Source organism: Eptatretus burgeri, chromosome 12, assembly GCF_056783735.1.
Source record: "Eptatretus burgeri isolate ZD-2024b chromosome 12, Ebu_testis_v1, whole genome shotgun sequence".
Taxonomy (NCBI): Eukaryota; Metazoa; Chordata; class Myxini; order Myxiniformes; family Myxinidae; genus Eptatretus; species Eptatretus burgeri.
In genome coordinates, this window is record NC_140972.1 from 78,535,141 (window position 1) to 78,557,246 (window position 22,106).

At 42.9% G+C, this 22,106-nt stretch overlaps 1 protein-coding gene across 1 annotated transcript in view; it reads left to right on the forward strand.

Annotated features, from left to right (window-relative positions):
• Positions 1-21,063, forward strand: part of LOC147015962 (ammonium transporter Rh type C-like) — a 115,636-nt gene extending 94,573 nt beyond the window's left edge. Inside the window, exons 7-10 of the mRNA XM_085848635.1 lie at positions 369-502; positions 8,158-8,273; positions 18,998-19,071; positions 19,435-21,063. Of these exons, the coding sequence (XP_085704761.1) occupies positions 369-502; positions 8,158-8,273; positions 18,998-19,071; positions 19,435-19,539 (429 nt within the window). The 3' untranslated portion in view covers positions 19,540-21,063. The remainder of the gene's footprint in view (positions 1-368; positions 503-8,157; positions 8,274-18,997; positions 19,072-19,434) is intronic.
• Positions 21,064-22,106: the final 1,043 nt, after the last annotated feature.

Sequence of the window (22,106 nt, forward strand, 5' to 3'; positions counted from 1 at the left end):
TGGTTGTTCCCATGACAACTTTTGAAAACTGTCTGATCTTGCGTGTGTCTAACATCCCCGTGTGGCCAATGTGGCATTGCGTTTACATATAACGGGGGCCAACTTATCATCAAGACTGAAATGTAGAAGGTTTTGATTAACCTTTCATTTTGCATTTGTTTATTAAATGGACTATGCAAATGAATCGTATTCTTTGTGAACTTCCCTAGTGTGTTGGTAAATGTACCTTGAAATGCCTACGTGAGCACAACTTCATTAAATCAGGAAATTGAATCACTTATTTTTGCCCACCTTGTGTTCAACAACAAAGTCTGCTTCAGCCTTTTTCAAATTATTCTTCGTCCATAATTACTCTCTTCCGACTACAGCCTGCTCTGGAAAAATATCTCCATGTTCAAGACACCTGTGGCATTCATAACCTGCATGCCTTTCCTGGCTTCTGTGGAGGTATCATTGGTGCAATTACAGCTGCTGCTGCTTCAGAAGCAACTTATGGTTCAAGGTAAGCAATCAATGTAAATTGAGTTTAATAAGCGTAATTCTTTTTTTTTATTTTTTACATGATATAAAGTTTGTGGAGGCACTGCAACACAAATTGTGCACAGCTCAAAGTATAGGAGTTTTTTTAAGGTTATATAATTCAGGATTCTATTGGTGTCATGTTTGATTTTTATTGCGGAAATCACAGAAAACGATTCTTGTAATATCTGTCGTTAAATGGATAGCTGTGTTTCCACCTGCTATGCTTTGTTTTTAAATATACCATATTTATGGAAGAACTGACCTGTCAACATCTGAAAATACGTCCGTATGTTCGTCAAATCGTTATGGTTTGTCGTCACACTTTGCAAGACAGCCAAATAGTTTCCTATTTTCCTTCCTCCATAGCTTATGAAAGGACAGGAATGTTCTCACTGAAATGGCATTAAGTCTTGGTGTGCGTGTAATGGAGATTAAGCTCTTATCCCATTTCAGTATTTCAACCCTGATTTAGTTATCTTTCAAAAAAAAAGTTTCAGAATGATATCTTTATCTCATCTTTCTAAAATAGAGTAATACAGGTATTTATCTTGGATCGCATAGTGTCATGTGGGTCGTGCGGTTGCATGCTACGAGGCATTTGGGGGAATCAGTGGGTGGTTTTCAGCTCGATCATGTGAGGAATGGTTGCAGGATATGCGTCAGTGGTTGAACACTGGTGCAAGAGGTTTTGAACCAAGAGGTGTGCATCCAGATATTCACTGCACCACTAAATTTACAATATGTATCACACAAATATAGGCTGCTCCAGAATTGTACACTGACTTGTATTCCTGAACCAAAGGTGCATTTCCTTCGCCTTTCGTTACAGTAGAAGCTGTGCTTCCGCTCTATCTATGTCACTGCAAACATTCGTGAGGTTTTTTTCTTCCCGTCTGAAATAGGATATTCAATCATAATTCTAAGTTCAAGCACCGTTTTCTGTCTTAACCTATTTCAGAGTTTATTCAAGATGAATGGGATTTTTTTTTTGTATACCTTGTCGAGGCTTGTATGAGAACTCGTACAACGCACAGCAAGGAGGGCATGAGACAAGAGGGGCGGGAGTGGGAAGGACAAAACAGTGGGGAACAGAGACATTAGGAGATCTGTGGAAGGGAGAGGGGTGGGGTGGGGAACATGGGGAATACAAGATGGACATTACAAGGACTTTCAGGAAGGAAAGCAGGGAATTTGAAGGAGGTGGGATTGGGTGGATTATCGGGGGTAGAAAAGATGAAGGATTTAGATGGGGGATGATAAGAGGTGGTGGTGAACAGCTGTTTTGAAGGCCTGGAGGGAAGAATGGGATTGAATCGAGTGAGGGAGTTTATTCCAAACGTGGGGAAAAAGAGGAATGAAAGAGTGAAGGTGAGCAGTGATTCGTGATTTTAGTAGTTTTACCAGAAGGGGGTTGTTGGTGGACCTTGAGAACCCTGCAGAAATGTGGTAGGGAGAGAGAGAGAGAGAGAGAGAGAGAGAGAGAGAGAGAGAGAGAGAGAGAGAGAGAGAGAGAGAGAGAGAGAGAGAGAGAGAGAGAGAGAGAGAGAGAGAGAGAGAGAGAGAGAGAGAGAGAGAGAGAGAGAGAGAGAGAGAGACCAGGGGGGACGAGGCTGGAGAGGAGACAGTAGAAGACAGAAAGACCACCAACCAGCCTGCGGTGAGAGAGTGAGAGGCCCAAAGACTCAGCCTCATTGCGGGAGATGTCAATGATCCGAAATGCCTTGGTTTCCACAGCGTGAAGCCGAGAAAGGTGGGAGGCAGGAGCACCAGGCCACAGGGGAGAGCAGTACTCCATCATGCTGCGGACGAAAGCTTTGTAAGTGGTCAGGAGCTCAGGTGGGCCGAGGAAGGACTTTGCACGATGGAGGATGCCCAGTCGGCGACTGGCTTTGGAGGCGAGGTTTGAAATGTGGCTTTCCCAGGAAAGATCATGGCAGATAGTGAGACCCAGAAGCTTGAAAGAAAGGACTTCTTCCAGAGGATTGTTGAGAAAGTGGATGGGGGGGGGGGGTTCTAAATGGTCCTTTCGAAGAGACAAAGTGTGAGTGTGAGATTTGTCCGGATTGAAAGACATGTTCCACATCTTGGACCAGTTTGTGATTTTACCCAGATCTCCAGTGAGCGAAGAAGCTGCTGCTTGCCGGTCTGAGGGATGACAAATGGTACGGCAGAGGGTGGAGACATAAGCAAAGAGATATAGAGGATTTTCCAGAGAGTCGGAGAGATCATTGATGAAAACCAGAAAAAGAACAGGGCCCAGAACGCTACCTTGAGGAACTCCAGCCTGGACAAGAAGAGGGGATGAAAGAACTCCATTTAGGGCCACACGTTGACTGTGACAGGAGAGGAAGTCTGCGAGTCATGAGTGGAGATGGCCTTGGATACCATAGGAAAAGAGTTTGGTGAGTAGGGCAGGGTGCCAGACTGTGTCAAAAGCACGTGACATGTCACGGGATATGGCTCTGATTTCATGTCTGGCATTGAGGACCTCCATCCTTTGTTGGGAAAGCAGAAGCAGTATATCCAGGGTAGAGTGACCTGGTCTGAAACCAAATTGGTGATCAGAAATCAAGCCATTGGAGAAGAGGAAGGATTTAATGTCTGAAGCGATGATGGATTCCACAACCTTGCTGATTATTGGCAGAAGGCTGATTGGTCTGTAGTTGCAGGGATTTGTTTTTGCACCTTTTTTATGCAGGGCAGTGATGTTTGCTGATTTCCAAGCAGATGGCAGATGACCTTGAGCAAATGAGAGGGTGAATAGAACAGGAGAGGTTGAGAAATAGCAGCAGAACAGGTTTTTAGGACACGTGGGCTGATGCCATCTGGACCGGTTGCAGAATCTGAGTCGAGGTTTGACAGCAAACTCTCCACCTTGTCAGGAGAAAAGGAAAGAGTCCAGGGACAGTTGCGTGCGACTGGGTGAGGTGGGTAGAGAAAGTGATGGGTTTTTGACATAAGATTTAGCTGCAAACACGGTGTTTCGGCATTCAGCTTTTTCACGAGCAGTATCAGCAGTGCGGCCATTTGAGGTAAGGGAGGGGATGGAGGGGGAACATACACCAGAAACAGATTTGATTAGATGCCACCAGGACTTTGAGGAGGTGAATATGAAAGAGGGAGAGAGGTTTGAAAGTTCAGACTTGAGATTAGAAAGATGTTGTTTTCTGGCTCTCCTGAGGGTAGATACACACTTGTTCCGAGCTTTATGGAAGGAACTGAGATTTCCCTCAGTTGGGTTTGCTTTCCATGAGGCAAAGGAAAGTTGTTTCAGGACAACTGCCTCGCCACAAGCTTCAGTGAACCAAGGGCAGGAGGAAGGGTAGGACAACTGAAGATTACAGGGGATAAATCTGTGTATGAGGGAGAGCAAGTATCTTTGAAAGAATTCCCAGGATGAGTTGATGTTGGAGAAAGTAGCGATAGGGGACCAGTCCATAAGTTTGGTGGCTGCTTGGAGACCCTGCCAGTCAGCTTGAGTGAAATGCCAGACTCGACGGTTGTGAGGTGGTTCTTTGATAATAGCCAGAGAGATGTCCACTTTGACAAGGACGTGGTCAGAAGAACCGATTGGAGCAGAGGATGAGCAGCAGATATTTTCAGGGACCAGCTAGAGATACTTGGGAGTCAGACATGTCTTGGGGTGGAAAGTTTCTGTTAGGCAGATTATGTCTTGTTTGTCAGTGGCAACCTGTATGGAAAGACCTGAAAGGTTTGGGCGAAGGCCCTGGATATTTGAGGTCCACACTGTTAATGACGATGGATGATATTTTCCAAAGTAGTATTTATGCTTATGGGATAAAAAAAAAACCTGAAGTCGATATGATTCGGCATTCCCTTTAAAGTTTGTTTGAAGAAAGTTACAGCTAAAGGCCCAGTCACACCTTGACGTTTTAGCCAGCTTATGCCGATTTTTGAAAAATTAGTGAAAAACGCTGGTACACGTCGAATACATTATGGGTAAGTTTTGATAACATTGAGAGCACGCTGAAAAACACTGCCATACGTCGTAGTATGCTGGCTTTAAACGTTGTACTTTTCGGTTGTCCTCAAGTTTTCCATGCTTAACATTTTAAGTCATGCCAGCGTTACTCACACATTAAGCATAACGCTGGCCATAAGTTGTAGCCACATTACGCGATCGTTGAAACACGTCGACACACGTTACTTGTACGGTACTCATAAGTCGAAACACGTCAAGGTAATGTTTAGCGTCAGTGTTCCAGACTCCCTGGGGTTTTTTTTCTTCTTCTTCGGTATCACGGTGATGTCGACACTTCGATTTCTAGTTCCGGTTATAATATAATATAATTAATAGGCTGCCGCTCAACGATATAAATCATAACCGCACTAGAAATCGAAATGTCCACATCGCCGTCATACCGAAGAAAAAACAAAAACAAAAAAAAAACAGGGAGTCTGGAACACTGACACTAACCATTAACTTGAGTGTTTCGACTTGTGAGCACCTTCCAAGTAACTTTTGTCGACGTGTGCCAACGTTCGCATATCGTGCGTACAACTTATTCCCATCGCATGCGGAACGTGTGTCATGCGGCAAGTACGTCGTAAAATGTTTAACACGTTGATAATTACAAGACGTACTCCATTTAATACGACGTACGATAGCGTACTTTAGCGTTTTATTCACGCATACCAAACTTACCCATACCGTATTCGACATGCGCCAGCCTTTTAGACGCATTTTTCAGAGGTCGGCATATGCTGGCAAGATCGCCAAGGTGTGACTGCGATGTTGACACTTCCATTTCTGCGGCGGTTATGATTTGAATCGTTGTGCGGCAGCCTTTTAATAGGGTACGTCACGTCATCGTCGGCGATGCGTGCAGCGTGCTATGCATAAGTTAGACTATCGTTGGGCATAGGTTGGGAAGGCCGACAACAGGCTCAGCATTCGTTGGTATAAGTTAGCTATAACACAACAAAACGTTCTATGTCCGTTACTAATATGTTATGCATACGACCAACTCGTTATGAATACGTCTGAAGCTTTAAAAAAAAAACATCAAAAGTTCAACGTCAGCCAACGTTTTACATACATTTTGATACGTTGCCATTGCTGGCTAAAACGTCAAGGTGTGACTGGGCCTTAACAAAGGACCTGTCCTTGTGGATGGGTTAATTCATCCTGAACTAAAGATGGGTTAATTACCCTGGAATTCTATTTTAGTATGACTTGTCATGCCTGCACTGGGAATGGTGCTACACCATACATATTTACATCGAGAGAATTTGGGTCCTCTCTTCCACAACAAACCTCTATGGCTCTGAAGTTGTTGTTTTTTTTACCCTCTACAGCCTTCCTGTGCACACGCCGAGTACAACCACTCGTTTTCAACTCATTCCATCTTGCAGTTCAGGAGTGCATAGATGTCAAACAAACAAAGAAATGCACAACCAAACTAGAACAGTACTCGGTGGAGCACATACACTTGCCTCGCATTCTCATTCTGAACAAACATACCATACTTAACTAAGGCCTAAGTCACATTTGCTCTACGGCGAGGATACGGCGGCCGTACGCCCTCTGAATTGACAGAAACGTGCGGCGGCCGCAGAGTTTCTGTGGTGGCCTCAGGGTGGCCCTACGTCGTTTGGCTATATTTTACAGGTCGTAAAGTCGCCGTGGAATTATAATGCGGAGTTATAACTTTTTTTCATTTCTATGTTTGCCGTAGCAATTCGACAAGCCGAAAAAAAAAACTGGTAAAAAAAAAAAATAATTCACCCACTCGTTACCTACCGTCCGTCTGGCCGCATATTCTCCTTAGAGCCCCCTGCGGTCACCTTGCGGGCACCTTGAGGCTACCTAGCGTATTTCTTGAAAATTCTATGGCCGCCGCAGGGCCCCCTTGAGGTCACTGTGCGACATCAAATCAAAGACCGTACGACAACCCCACGTTTTCGGTCTCCACAATTTCTAAGGCCCAAGTCACATTTGCTCTACAGCGAGGATACGGTGGCCGTACGCCCTCTGAATTGACAGAAACGTGCGGCAGCCGCAGAGTTTCTACGGTGGCCTCAGGGTGGCACTACGCCGTATGGCTATATTTTACAGGCCGTAAGGTCGCCGTGGAATTATAACGCAGTTATAACTTTTTTCATTTCTACGTTCGCCGTGGCAATTCGACAAGCCGAAAAAAAAAACTGGTAAAAAAAAAATATATTCACCCATTCGTTACCGTCCGTCTGGCCGCACGTTCGCCTTAGGGCCCCCCCCCCCTGCGGTCCCCCTGCGGTCGCCTTGCGGTCGCCTTGCGGGCACCTTGCGTCTGCCTTGAAAATTCTGTGGCCGTCACAGGAGCGCCCTAAGGTCACCGTGCGACATCAAATCAAAGACCGTACGGCAACCCCACATTTTCGGTCTCCACAACTTATAAATACGCCGTGCAGCTCCCCGAAAAAGAAAAACATATGTGACTGCTACATTGTGTGACCGTGGAAATACTGCGGCCGCCGTATAATTGCTATTGGCCGTAGATTTTGGAGACCCCACGGCCGCCGTGGCAAATGTGACTTAGGACTAAATACGCCGTGCGGCTCCCCGAAAAATAAAAACATATGTGACTGCCACATTGTGTGACCGTGGAAATACTGCGGCCGCCGTATAATTGCTAGTGGCCGTAGATTTTGGAGACCCCACGGCCGCCGTGACAAATGTGACCTCGGCCTAAACATGCCACAATTATGGCCCATATACCTGTATCATCCATGACCCCTATTATGTCACATACATTGCCATTATCCATAGCTTTATCGATTAGTCATTAATTATTAGGACATTCGACCACCACTTTTATGCACATTAAGGCTAAATTTCATCAAAAAAGGTGAATATGAAAGAAATTCCAAACTATATTCCCCTTGGCAAGTCGATCAAATGTATGAAGTTTTGCATCGATTGGTTAGCAGTATTGGAGAAGAAGAATTTTTTACGTTTTTATTAGCAATCGAAAATGGCCACCAGACTGCGTGACTGATGTCATAAATTTAATTCTTCATTCACATCGGGTCGTAGATTAGTATTATGAAGTTTAAGATTTTTCAGATAAGGATTTCAATTCAATTGATTGTGGCTGGAATACCACTTCAGCAATCACATCATCGTTATCACCCTATATACCCCATTGGGCATTGATGACATACATATGCCAAGTTTCCAAAAAAAAATTGTTGAGCAGTTTGGGAGAAGATGTCCAAATTTTCACCTTTAATCCAATATGGCTGCCATACCATGTGATTATATGACAAGCTGTTGTGGAGAACAAAAATTATATACAGCCGTGGATACACATGCACGCACACATACACACACACACACACACACACACACACACACACACACACACACACACACACACGGTTGTTACAATAATCTCACAACCCCTTTGGGGCAAGACAAACAAACAAAAAACAATCATACAAACACACACACTTCTTGAATTTTGTATGATGCGGTTCAGCAATGATAGCGGAGAATGTTTTTGAAACTATAATATGACTGTTAAATACTTCTTTTAAGAATCTGATATAAAGATAAATTAGTTTTTCATCTTTCATAAAAGTGAAAGCCACATTGTTGTCTATTTTTCATTCCAATACCCTCAACTGCAGACTCCACCACACATTTCCATCTCTGGATAAGCACCCAGGTCGATCCTTGGGTGGTTTTCAGATGGCAGGAGCCGTTGTCTCCCTCTGCATGGGCTTGATTGGTGGCACTTTAGTCGGTAAGTTGGAAATTTCATGACAACATCCAAGTGAAAAAAGTAGAGAAAAGTGTTTGTTATTAAAATCCAGTACGAGTACTTCTAAATTAACATGTATTATCCACATTCAGTCATAAATTTGCTTTAATTTGTTGGAAATTGCCGTGGCTCCTCTTTCATGCAGGTGTAAGTAAATTACTCAATTCAAGTTTATTTTCTGAGCAATAATTTTACATGAAAGTGTATAGTGCATACACTCACATTTTTCTGTTGTGCAAATAGTCGCAATGATGGATCACATATCAGATGGCCAATTGAAGTGCTATTTCACGAAAGAGTGTTCACTGAACCTATCCTGAACATTACACATCGTTTTCTCTCTAATGTTGTTCAAGTGAAAAGGAAAAGACGATAAATTACATTTCCTTTGACGTATCTGTGTAATCTGCGTTCAATTTACACCAAATTGGATGCACTTGCATCACTCGTCAGAGATCTCGATAGCGATACGTGTCGTGACCGAGATATCCTTCAAATTTGATCAACTATTATTGGATCTTTCAATCAGAGAGTAGTCATTGCATGGAATGGTGTCTCTGGTATTAAGGTAGTGATGGCAGAAAGAGTAGACAAGTTTAAATTTGAATTAGATAGATACATAAATGCATACGAGCTAGAGGTGTACAGGAATATTAGCAGGACTTTGTAGGTAGTTTGTGTGTGGATGGATGATAGTATCTGGTGTTGGCGCACTGTAAGCATGATGGTCCGAAGGGCTTGTTCCTACACCAATGTTCCTTGTTATTCCTTGTTACCTAAAAGGTCATGTGCAGTTGAGGGATGTACAGCTTTCACGATATCCAGAGACCACCGAACAGTGGGTGGCATTGCTATGCACATGAAATGGAGCTTCATATCGCAAATCGTTTGTTTTCAACCCAGTTAATACGATCATGCAGTAAGGATGTTTCAATTTCGACCAAAATGATTGCCCCACTCTGTGCTCTGTATCTTCGTTGCTGTCGTGTACTCACCTCCAGCAAATGAACATGTTGATGGAGTCTTCCAATACCTGATTGATTGCCGAGACAATATCAGAGAAAGACATGTAGATTAAATCAGGCTTAACATCAAATCATTGTGTTCTAGTTTGGATGGGAAAAGTCGTCCACCAATCCACTTGTGGTGACACCATTCTGAACAATATTAGATATTGTTATAACAAAAATATTTAAGATTAATAATCGTAATGTGTATATTTACCGCTGCCACTGGAGGTGGACGTTTTTTTTTCACCCCTGTCTGTCTGTGAACAGGATATCTCAAAAATTTGGTGACGGATTTGAACAAAATTTGGTGGAAAGGCTGTATGCGTGATAAGGAGGAAATTATTATATTTTGGGAAAGATCTGGATCTGGATACAAGATTTTTATTTTTTAAGTGATTCTTCACCATTGAGAGATGAGGCGAAATATGATATATCTCGTGATATTTCAAAAAGTTGTGGACGAGTTTTGACAAAACATGGTTTATGAGTTGGATAGGTGACAAGAACAAGCCGATTCGATTTTGGTTCAGGTCCAGAAGGGATACAAAACGTAAACTGTTCAGTCTGGTAGAGGTTTTTTGCTCTACCGAGTGTCATTCTGGTTCATTTATGATTTGTATTATTTAATGCATAATTGTGTCATTATTTTTGATATTGTTTACCTTTAGTCATGTAAAACTATATTTCTCAGTGTGTTACCAAGTGTAAGTTCAAACAAACTATTCTATTCTATTCAAAAAAATTAAGTTAAAAAAAGAAATTGCTGAAAGAAGCCAAGCTGGTGTTACAAGTCACTCACTGTACAGCTGAAAGCCATTCTTCAGGGTTATTGTAGCTTAAAGACTGATGTGTCCTGAAAGACATTTCCGGCTCTCCTAAGTTTAAACTCAGATTATGTCGCATCCCATTAGGCTGTAATTTGTTATTTTCAAATTTACTGTTAGAGAACCCTTCTGAAGCAGAACAAAACTAAGCATCTGCGAGGCAAAACAAAAGTTTGAGACTGGCATTACACAATCTACTTTTGTTGCATTTTGGCAAAAATATGTTTTGCAGAGGTGTACATGTGATAATTATGTGCTTGGGATTGAATACACATCTAGAATACACTGCAGATAATGTCACATTTTAAAAAGAAAACGATTGACTATTCCAGCTGTGACACTCAAGGTCTGCCAGCAACTCCCTCTTTGATGAAACTACCAAAATCAAGAATCACTGCTCACATTTACTCTTTCATTCGTCTTTTTCCCCACCTCTGGAACAAACTCCCACACTCTCTTCAATCCCACTCTTCCCTCAAGGTCTTCAAAACAGCTGTTTACCACCATCTCATCTCCCCCCATCCAAAACCACGATCTTTTCTACCTCCATTAATCCACCCCAAACCGACCTCCTTCAAATTCCCTGCTTTCCTTCCTGAAAGTCCCTGTAGTGTCCATCTGGTTTACGTCGTGCACCATGCTGCATCCCTCTCCATTCCACAGATCTCCTAATGTTTCTGTTCTCCACTGTTTTGTGCTTCCCTTTCCCACCCTCTTGTTGTTGCATGCTCTGTGTTAGCTCTTGTATGAGCCTAGACTAATGTATACAAAAAAATTATCAACTTGAGTACATATATACATGCCTGAGTAAATGTTGTTATCCAGCCTGTTGTATACAGATTACGCACGTACATACACATGCATACAGGTATACATCAATGAAGAAGAAGGAAAAAAAACAAAAAAAAGCACATCCCACTAAAAATTACACGAAGTCCCACTTCACAAATTTTGCAACAAACGAGGTTGAGCAGACTCTCTGGAAAATTTCATCCACAATCCACAGGTTTCCTCAAGTCTTATTCCCATTTCTGACACTTGGCTCGGTTATATTGTCTTCACAATCGTCTTACAGTGACGTGCCAGAGCAAGGAGTGGAAAGGAGCATTTAACCTTAAGCATGTCATCATCATCAATAGTCTTCTCAATCTGGGTTAGTAATCAGCATTACCAGAGGTTTAAAAGATGTGCTTGAGTGTCGTACAATAGCAATTGCACTTATATACTGTACTTCTGGAACATCTGCATGGTGCCGCACTTCCCTGCCTCGAGTCCCTGGGTGGTCTCGGGGTAAAGCTTTCTGGCAAACCGGTTGTGTAATTTGTGATTGAGTAGTGCTGTTTGTCCTTGAAACCACTATGCATGATGAGCGGTTGCATGCAATACACACGGTGTGTGGTTGCAGCACAGACTTGGTTTTTGAACCCCCTTACACCCTTCTGCCAAGGATGACTCTCATGTACAAATCCAAGAATGTTGCAGGGGCATGAACAAGTTAAAAGATTGGGGTCTGTTAATAGAAGAGCAGTAAATTGATAAATTTAGGGCTTCATCAGATTTGAAACAAATGTAATGACTTCTTAATTACCAGAATGTATAAACAATTGAAATGTACATTTTTTTAACAACACTGTAAAAAGATTGGGGGAAAATACTGCATGACAAATCACATGCTTGTATGAATGTCAAGTGATCGGCAAATGTACATACATAATTCCCCCCACCCATTTTATATCATACATCAGTAACATCACTTCTTTATGGAAAGCGATTTTCCTCTTTCTTAGCCAACTTCATGAAAACGTTATTACCCCTTGCATGTGAAGCAAAAGCGGGGGGGGGGGGTTAAGCAATCTGTTTGATCCTGTATGTCCTTCCATCCATCCACAAATGTCAGTTTATGATTGAGGAACAAGTTATTTAAATTGAATGTTTTATTTTGAACACAATTATGTATGTATATATATATATATATATATATATATATATATATATATATATATATATATATATATATATATATATATATATATGATAGTGTTACGTTTGAGGGGGGGGTATGCATTCAAAGGGTAATTAGGATGTTTAATTAGGTATGCCATGCTGTTCGAGTTTACCAGGATCTCCATGTAATAAGTAGCAATTCAGTGGTGATAAGTTGTCCAGTAAATGTCCATTTCTTCAAGGGGGAAATGATAATTGTCACGTAATTAGATAGGGACACGGGATGGGGTAAGTGTGTCTGCGTAAACCCCTTTTGGTATTCTCTGGAGGCTGGCCGTGACGTCACAGGACAGTGCAGCGGATGGCTCCGCCCCGTGATCACGATTGGCAGAAGGCGACGGCGGTGGGCCAATAAAACGGCTCGATTGGAAGTGACGAGAACAGGAGGATAAAAAGGTTCTGTTCGGGGTCGAAAAGGAAGAGGAAGAAGATCGGGACAAAAATATCGTGTTTTTTTGGTGTGGAGGCTGTTGCGCGGGAAGCGTACTTGTTGTTGTGCTGATTCGATCGTGTTCTTCATCGTGTCTTGGAGCCTTGCTGAGCCTCGTGCCTCACCTTGGTTGGCTCTGGGGTTCTGCTGACTCGGAGTACGGGGTCGAACGGCGGGCGGACCTGCCTCCCTCTCCTGCTCGCAATTTGGCACCAGAACTGGTTCCCTGGCGGCTGTGAGCGGACTTGGGCCAGGACCAGGAGGTCAACAGCACCACGGTTTCTTCTGCCTCCCCCCCTGACGAGAGCAAGGCCAGCTCGTCCGACGCTGATCCAGGGACAGTTGCGTCCACACCACGGTCCAGCCTGACCACCAGAAATAGCTACGTTTTGTGTGTGTGTGTGTGTGTGTGTGTGTGTGTGTGTGTGTGTGTGTGTGTGTGTGTGTGTGTGTGTGTGTGTGTGTGTGTGTGTGTATGTGTGTGTGTGTGTGTATGTGTGTACTTGGCGCCTTAGAGGGTTTGAGATCTGTATATTCATTGGAATTGTCTGTGTTTTCCCCACGCCCGATCCCACACCATCCCGTCGAATCGCCCCGGATCCCTCTTCTTGCCGAGTCTTGTTATTTCTGGTTAATAATAAAAACAAATAAACATCATCAACTCAGTGAAAAGCGACTCGTGCCACCTTCCTCGTCCGGTTTGCGGTAGAGCGATTAGAATCGCCATGTTTGGGTTATAAATAAATAAACCGCCTCCATCGTTTCGGCTCATTCTACGTTGGCGGGACTGTTCAAGTCCCGTGGACGTCACATTGGTGTCAGGGTGTTGGATGTTCGAACCCCTCTAAATTATATTTGGTATCTGGAGAATATACCAAGATTAAAATCTCGCCACGAATTGGAATATAAAATTACTACAGAAAAGCACGCGAGCGCGGGAAAATTTTGGCAGGATTTTTCAAATTTAATCAATTGGCGGCAAACGGGACTTCTGCACCATGGCGGATGTGCAGATGTTTGAGGAGGAAGGCCACGTGTCTGGCAGCGAGTCGGGGGAAGAAGGGAGAGACGGGGGTAGGGTTGGAACCTCCCCCATTCCGAGCGTGGACCGTGCTTCATCGCCCGTAACGGAGCCGGCAGCGCCGGAAACCGGCGCGATGTCGATCCAGACAATGTTGGAACGTTTAATTGGGGACATGACGGTACAAATGGCAAATCAATTCGTGACACAGAGGGCAGAAATGACGGCACAGAGGGCAGAAATGACGGCACAAATGGAAAATCAATTTGTGACACAGAGGACAGAAATGACGGCACAAATGGCAAAAATGACGGCACAGGGGGCAGAAATGACAGATCAATTGGGGGTAATGGGGGTACAGTTGGGTGCACGGATTGACTTAATGAGGGATGAATTGGGGGGAAAAGATGGAGAAAATGAAAACTGAGATGCAGGAGTGTGTGGATGTTAAATTGGGAGAAATACAAAGCAAATTTGAGGATAGATTGGAGGAAACAAAGGTAGAAATTACATTGGAGGGGGAAAATATACGGAAAAAATTGGTAGATAAAATTGATGCAACAAACATTCGGGTTGATGAAGTGGATGAAAGCCTGGAACGTCATCGTGCCTGTGTGGATGCTCGTATGCAGCTGCAAATAGAAGAGTGGGGAGAGTTGAGGAAGCAAGGGATGAATTTGGCGGAGGAGGTAAAAGGATTGGAGGCTCGTTTGGACGAACAAGATAAAATTATGAGCCAAGATGAAGTCTTGGATAAAGGCCTGGTAGAGCCGTCTTTTGAAAGTAGAGTGTCCGGGTTGGTTGAGGAGCAGCTACAAACTCGTGACGGAGCCTTGGAGGAGGTTGTGCAGGCCCAGAAGATCCTGTGGGAAGAGGTGAATCAGTCCATTCAACGTTTTGAACAGGAGGCAAAATTGACCCATGAGACCCTCACCACAAAACATCTTTGGCCACAGTGGGCTCCGAAATTGGATACGCAGCCACAAGGGTGTTTGATCCCTAGGCTGGATTCGGACAAGGGAGAAACTGAGAAGTGGGCCACCGTAAAAGTGATCCCCCTGGTAAATTTCGACGGGTCAGTGAGCGTTGAAGCTTTTCTGACGCAATTTGAGTGCATTTCCCGACTAAACGGGTGGAATGAGCAGGAACGTACAGGGAATTTGGTGGCAATGTTGCGGGGACCAGCCGCAGATGTGTTAAACGTGATCGCGGAGGGGATGTTGACCAGCTCCCACATTTGCGAGGCGTTGAGCCGTCGGTTTGGGTTCGCGGCAAACTGTGATCTGGTGCGGGCCCAGCTCCAGCACCGCAGATTAAAGCCGGGTGAGACAGTGCAGGAGCTGGCACAGGACATTTACCAATCAGTCAGGATCGCGTATCGGGACCTTACAGTGGAGGCATGGGACAGACTGGCACTCGAGAAATTTTTAGCTGCTCTTCCTGACCCTGAGGTCCGAGCGCTAGTGGAGCTACAGGATCCACCCACCGTGCACCGAGCGGCCGAGTGCGCAGCCAGGCTGGCCTCGTGGAGTCGGCCGGGTTGGGTGCCCGAGAGGCCATCAGTGACGATCCGACAGGCAGAAATTCAGGATCAGGGAGGGGGGCTGGGAGAAATTGGAATTACCCAAATGTTTCAGGAAATTTGCCAGAAACTGTTAAGTTTGATAAGGAGGGGTAATTCGGTAGTTGGTGTGCCAAAGCGGCGGGGTCCAGCCCAGCCAATAGAGCAATTTGATTATGGCCGAGGGGGTCTGGAACCGGAAGAGACATTACACCGATACCCATGGGGGCCTTTTATGGGGAGTTGTTTCCGGTGCGGGCGAAGAGGACACATGCAACGATATTGCCGGTACCCGGCGATGGAGGGACCCTCCAATAGACTTTTAGACTCGGAGAGGGTGAATCCTCCTGCTGAACTGCCAGGTCTATCCGAGATGCCCTTTCATAGGTCAGGTCTGGAGATCACTGTCGGGGGTCGGGGAGACTAGATCGGGCTGAGCATATAGGGCCATGCTCGGCTGCTGACATTGTGGCGAAGTGCCTCCTTTGGTGAAAAAAAAATGAATTGTGGGAAAATTGGCATGGGTTTGTAAGTTCTGCTGGGTTTTAGAGTGACAATCGGGACAGTGGGTAATTGGTAACAAAGCGGGCACAAGTGGCTGTCCAATGGCTGGTGCGTGGATCGGGTGAGAAGTGCTGTGTGAGTTGTTTTAAGTGAAGAAGTGAAATGTATGGTGCACACATTGTTTTTTGTATTGGGCATGGTGTGGTAACAGGGAAGGTCATGGTCGATGAAGTGTGAGAAATGCAGGTGTCACATGTAAGGCCGATGGGGTGGGGGAGTCATGTGGGTTTTGTGGGTGGGGATGATGTGCTTGTCCACAGGGATTGCTGAAGCTCACGGTGAGCGTGAATTGCGACCCCCTTCAAGGAGATTCACCACCTGGTGGCTAATGGTGACAGTGTCTGGAGGCAACCGGGAGAGGGTCTGGTTGGGCGACCAAGGCGGGTAGGACCTTGGTGACCCAGGAAGACCAGAGGAGCCAGTGAGACCCCTTCCAGAGTGTTGTACGGGATTAGAGCTGATGGCTACCAGGGGGGAGGGAATCAAAGGGAGCGGGGCGGAGAAACGTCCGGGTTGGACTAAAGCTTACCTCTGGGCATGGTTGCACCTGAGATGCCCCCATCATCTTGTGGTAACCCACCCCACGGCCACGACGGTAATCAGCCTGCATGATTAAAATGAGGACCATGACCTAGAAATGTGATGATGACCATGGTGTGAGTGTTGTGAAGATGTATGAGTCCCATATACAGCTTGACATATACAGCTTGACATATACAGCAAGGGCATGATGTCCGCATAATTTTGGGGCAAGCAAATTTGAAAATTGGCTCCCCAGGTAACGCTGGGTCTATTAGCATCCACTGGGGGGAGGCGGTCAAGTGTAAATATCCTGTTAATAGTGTCGTTAAGGCTTAGAGTAGGAATGTAAATTATAAGTGTTGTGTTTTTGTGGAACCTTTTGTTTCCCCTCCCCAGATCACTGGAAGAGTGCTGGGCAAGAGCAATGATCCAGAAGATGGAGTGCAACTTCGCTCAGTGCTCTCATGTGATAAAATAAAAAAAACAACAAAAAAAACGAATGATTGTTTAGGCGAGGATAAGGCCATAAGGGGGTAGTACATTAAGCAGGATAGGTAAGTTAGCTGCGACTCGCTGCCCATTGCCCCTCCTACTTTATTTCGTGAGGTTAATTAGGTGTGAGTCAGTAAGTGTTAAGGCTGGTACGGTAGCGCCTGTGATATACCTTGCAGGAGCTGCGGTACCAGAGGAGGGGGCAGTGTTACGTTTGAGGGGGGGGTATGCATTCAAAGGGTAATTAGGATGTTTAATTAGGTATGCCATGCTGTTCGAGTTTACCAGGATCTCGATGTAATAAGTAGCAATTCAGTGGTGATAAGTTGTCTAGTAAATGTCCATTTCTTCAAGGGGGAAATGATAATTGTCACGTAATTAGATAGGGACACGGGATGGGGTAAGTGTGTCTGTGTAAACCCCTTTTGGTATTCTCTGGAGGCTGGCCGTGACGTCACAGGACAGTGCAGCGGATGGCTCCGCCCCGTGATCACGATTGGCAGAAGGCGACGGCGGTGGGCCAATAAAACGGCTCGATTGGAAGTGACGAGGACAGGAGGATAAAAAGATTCTGTTCGGGGTCGAAAAGGAAGAGGAAGAAGATCGGGACAAAAAGATCGTGTTTTTTTGGTGTGGAGGCTGTTGCGCGGGAAGCGTACTTGTTGTTGTGCTGATTCGATCGTGTTCTTCATCGTGTCTTGGAGCCTTGCTGAGCCTCGTGCCTCACCTTGGTTGGCTCTGGGGTTCTGCTGACTCGGAGTACGGGGTCGAACGGCGGGCGGACCTGCCTCCCTCTCCTGCTCGCAATTTTGCACCAGAACTGGTTCCCTGGCGGCTGTGAGCGGACTTGGGCCAGGACCAGGAGGTCGACAGCACCACGGTTTCTCCTGCCCCCCCCCCCCCTCGACGAGAGCAAGGCCAGCTCGTCCGACGCTGATCCAGGGACAGTTGCGTCCACACCACGGTCCAGCCTGACCACCAGAAATAGCTACGTTTTGTGTGTGTGTGTGTGTGTGTGTGTGTGTGTGTGTGTGTGTGTGTGTGTGTGTATGTGTGTGTATGTGTGTGTGTGTGTGTGTGTGTGTGTGTGTGTGTGTGTGTGTATGTGTGTGTATGTGTGTGTGTGTTTACTTGGCGCCTTCGAGGGTTTGAGATCTGTATATTCATTGGAATTGTCTGTGTTTTCCCCACGCCCGATCCCACACCATCCCGTCGAATCGCCTCGGATCCCTCTTCTTGCCGAGTCTTGTTATTTCTGGTTAATAATAAAAACCAATAAACATCATCAACTCAGTGAAAAGCGACTCGTGCCACCTTCCTCGTCCCATTTGCGGTAGAGCGATTAGAACCGCCATGTTTGGGTTATAAATAAATAAACCACCTCCATCGTTTCGGCTCATTCTACGTTGGTGGGACTGTTCAAGTCCCGTGGACGTCACTATATATATATATATATATATATATATATATATATATATATATATATATATATATATATATATATATATATATATATATATACATATATATAATAAAGGTTATAAAGGGTAATTCTAAAAGATATAAAGGGTAATCTAATGGGTTCTAAAGGGTAATTCTAAGGGGTTTCATTCGTTTCTAGGCTTTGCCTATTTCAAATTAAAAATGCCAAACTGAACCACTTCCTTGGGACATGATTGTGATATATATATATATATATATATATATATATATATATATATATATATATATATATATATATATATATATATATATATATATATATATATATATTTATATATATATATATATATATATATATATATATATATATATGTGTACAGTGAACTGAGAACAGTGTACTTTTGCATGGAACTTGGCTTTTAATCAAGGAAAATTGTTGACCCTGCCATTCTTTTAGCTACTGTTTCAAAGAGTGAACTAGTCAGCAGTTGAGGTTGTGTATATTTGTATTATTGTGCACCAGTTCTCCTCTCATATTTCACCTCTTCCATGAATGTTGACCTCTCCATATAATAATACTGTATTATCCATACAAGACAATGTCATTTTGACACATCAGTGTACATAAGCAGAGTGACACTTCAGGACAAAATTACATCGTATCACAAGTTAGACTTCTTCATTACAACCTTTTGATAAGGTTCTTGCAAAGAAGGCTGATTGAGATAAAAGTTTCCTTTCGAACTGAATCATGCAACTTCGAGCTTAAAGGTGTGCTGTTAACCTTTAAATGAAATTTGAATTTTTGGAACAATGTTCTTTTTTTTGAACACAGGTATTGTTCTTAAAATTCCTATCTGGGGGGCCACAACTGATGAAGATTGTTATGAAGACAAAGCATATTGGGAGGTATGTTGCATGTTTATTAAAATCATTTATCTCCTGTATTTATTTTGTTTTATTCATGTATTTATTGTCATTGCTCTAATGCTCATGGAGTAGCATGTGCATATATAAAATCCAGGACAAAGACATTATGAGACATCAGTGCACTTTTACATGAATTACAAGGACATTAGTGGAGGAAGTACAAACATGTAATATGGAATTTTAAACTCCAGCTGGGTTTCCCACATGATGAGCCAGGGGCTCAGATGGTAAAACTATCAGGCCAACAGTTCAGATGTGAACATTAATAGGCCAATCTTGATTATGATTGTGTTGTGCTTATTTAGTTCAGGATTAAACTTTATTTTCTTTGCTCTTATGCAGGTTCCAGAAGAGGAGGTAACACTCATTCATCCAGTAACACGAAAGGAGCAAACAAAAGAGGAAACCACCATGTATGAATTGGAGCCACAAATACCAGCTCACTAAAATATTATCACGTGAAAACATGTTTCTATTTGGTGCAAGCTCCATTGGAGAGATTATTTTATTTGTCCTTCATGAATACCAATGTATTATGGTTCATGATCAGTAACATATACATATACAGATCATAGAAGTAATTGCTTTCATTCTCAATACTTTTGATTACAATTAATTTTGATAAAAGCAGCATCATCACAATAGCAACACTTGGAAATGATTATCCAAATTTAATCACAAAGGGATGGTTGAAAGAATGATGACAAATCATCATATGTTAGCAAACAAGAATAATTGTGAAAATCATTAAATATAATAACTTCTGCAACATTATACTTTTACTGAATTGAAATAATTTGATGATCAGTTATGAGTTAAAATCTTTCTATTTTTAACAATAGTAACTTTTACTTGTTGATTCAGCAACTGCATGTATAGCATATTTTTATGTATGGCGCAGGAGAGAGCACATTTTATTGGACATAAATTTTAATTCTTATGATGTGAATTCCTTCACATATTGCCGACTACTGCAGCGACAACTATAGTATTTGCATCATTTCACTTGTTTTGCAAAATGCTTTTTTATTCAATGCTAGTCGTTTATAATTGGTTTAAGATTTGAACCTTGGCTAAACAGTTCAAAGGTGAGTGCACTATCTCTGCATCATCCTGTTGGAGTAATTTTCTTGCTGTAGAAAATGGGTTACATTGCTTTTAAATGGTTTTGATTACCTTTTATATTTTGCTGTGTTCCAGAGATATCAGATGTTTGATACTCTGTTGATTTAATAGAGTTGATAATCCAGCATATCTAAAGTTGGTAAATACTGTGCAACTCTGGGATGTGAAGCTAAAAATCCAAACTTCCTGGATAGGTTGACGATCAGTTATGATGATGGCATGTTAACAAGTGTCGATTGAATTTTTTACTTGAGTAGCTGAAGAATTAATGGACAGGAGGATTTGCTTTAACCTGACACAAAATTGCTGCTTTTCCTTTTGAAAGGAATAGGAAAATGATCCTATTTTAACCTGTGTTACAGAAATGAAACCCAAAGAAATGATACATTTTTATTTGATATATTTACCATTTTTTGGCCGATAAGTTGATGTGGAGTGTAAGTCGAATGGCTAATTTTTCCATTTTTTCTTCATTTCATTCATAGATAGATAGATAAGTCTAATTTGAGTATAAGAAGAAGCTAGATCAACTACAGTATTTATCAAAATTGTCATTCAGTCAGAACAATAGAGTTGTTAATTCCTCTCTGACATTATCACAAAAGCATTGCTGCTTAGAGTGCTTCCAGGTCGTGAATATTCATGAGCTGTTTTGTGCATATTATTCGAATTGCTTTGTGGGAAGTCTTTTCAGATAAATTAGCAATGTAAATAGTTTTTCAGCATGTTTGTTATCACATAGAGGTACAGTATTTAAAACAAGCTACAGAATCATTATCAATCCTGGCTCATAGCACATTACATTTTGTCACAGTTCATGACTCCTTAATAAATATGAACACCTGACATTATTATGCAAGCACTCAATGTTTGTCCACGAAGTGTTGCAGCCACGATTATCCTTTTTGGTATTCTCAACACAAGATTAGTCTTTGCACACATATTCGTATTTCCCCACTCTGATTGCACCATCACTCGGCACTTTGGTGACAAGTTCTCCACTTCAGATTCGCCATGGCCCATTTGATAGCTCTATCAGAGATTTCTCGATTCCAGATATGCCATGCGACTCACTTGAAAGACCGATCATGGTGAGGGAAGTGTTGTATTGCTCTGGGCTGACCTCCCCTTTGCTTTCTCAGCCCATATATTATGTGAGCAATCTGTCCGAGACACGAAACCCTGATATCCCTCCCTGTAACCCTTCCACTCCACACCCATACCTCTCCCGTCCCAACAAGCAATATCGGTCTTACCTTTTGGTGAGTACACCTGTAACTGTTCATTTAATTTTCAATTTGTGGATTTAATTTTTGTTCTTTATTGATTTGTTTACTATTTGTCTCCAATTTGTAGTTAAGTGAGGTCAAAGTGACGTTATGGTGACAAAAAATGAGCCCTGGGATTGCATCCCCCATTATAACACTGTCAATGGCAATTTCTCGTCTCTTTCACATCGTTTTGCTTAATGCCGCACTTTCTAGAAATGCATCCACAACCAGTCAAAACTTGCTGTTGTGTGTTTTAAAGTGACAATTATGCAATTTGTTTCAGAAAATATCACACTTTGCAATTTTTTTTCATTTATGCAATTCAATGTCTTAAACCCGAGATAAGTTGATTCTGAGTGCAGGTCAAGGCCAAAATTTCCTGCAATAAAGTATTGATTTAAATGTCAAAAAAATGTGACACTGTACATGCAATGGCCTACAAAAGTATTCACCTCCACCCTCCAAAGTTTCACATTTTATTGCCACTTGGGCTTATTTAATTTTAGTGCCACCTGGGCTTTCATCAGAAGGGACTGGCAAATCAAACTTCATATACATATATATTTTTATATATGTATATATATATATATCTTCTTCTTTCAGCTGCTCCCCTTAGGG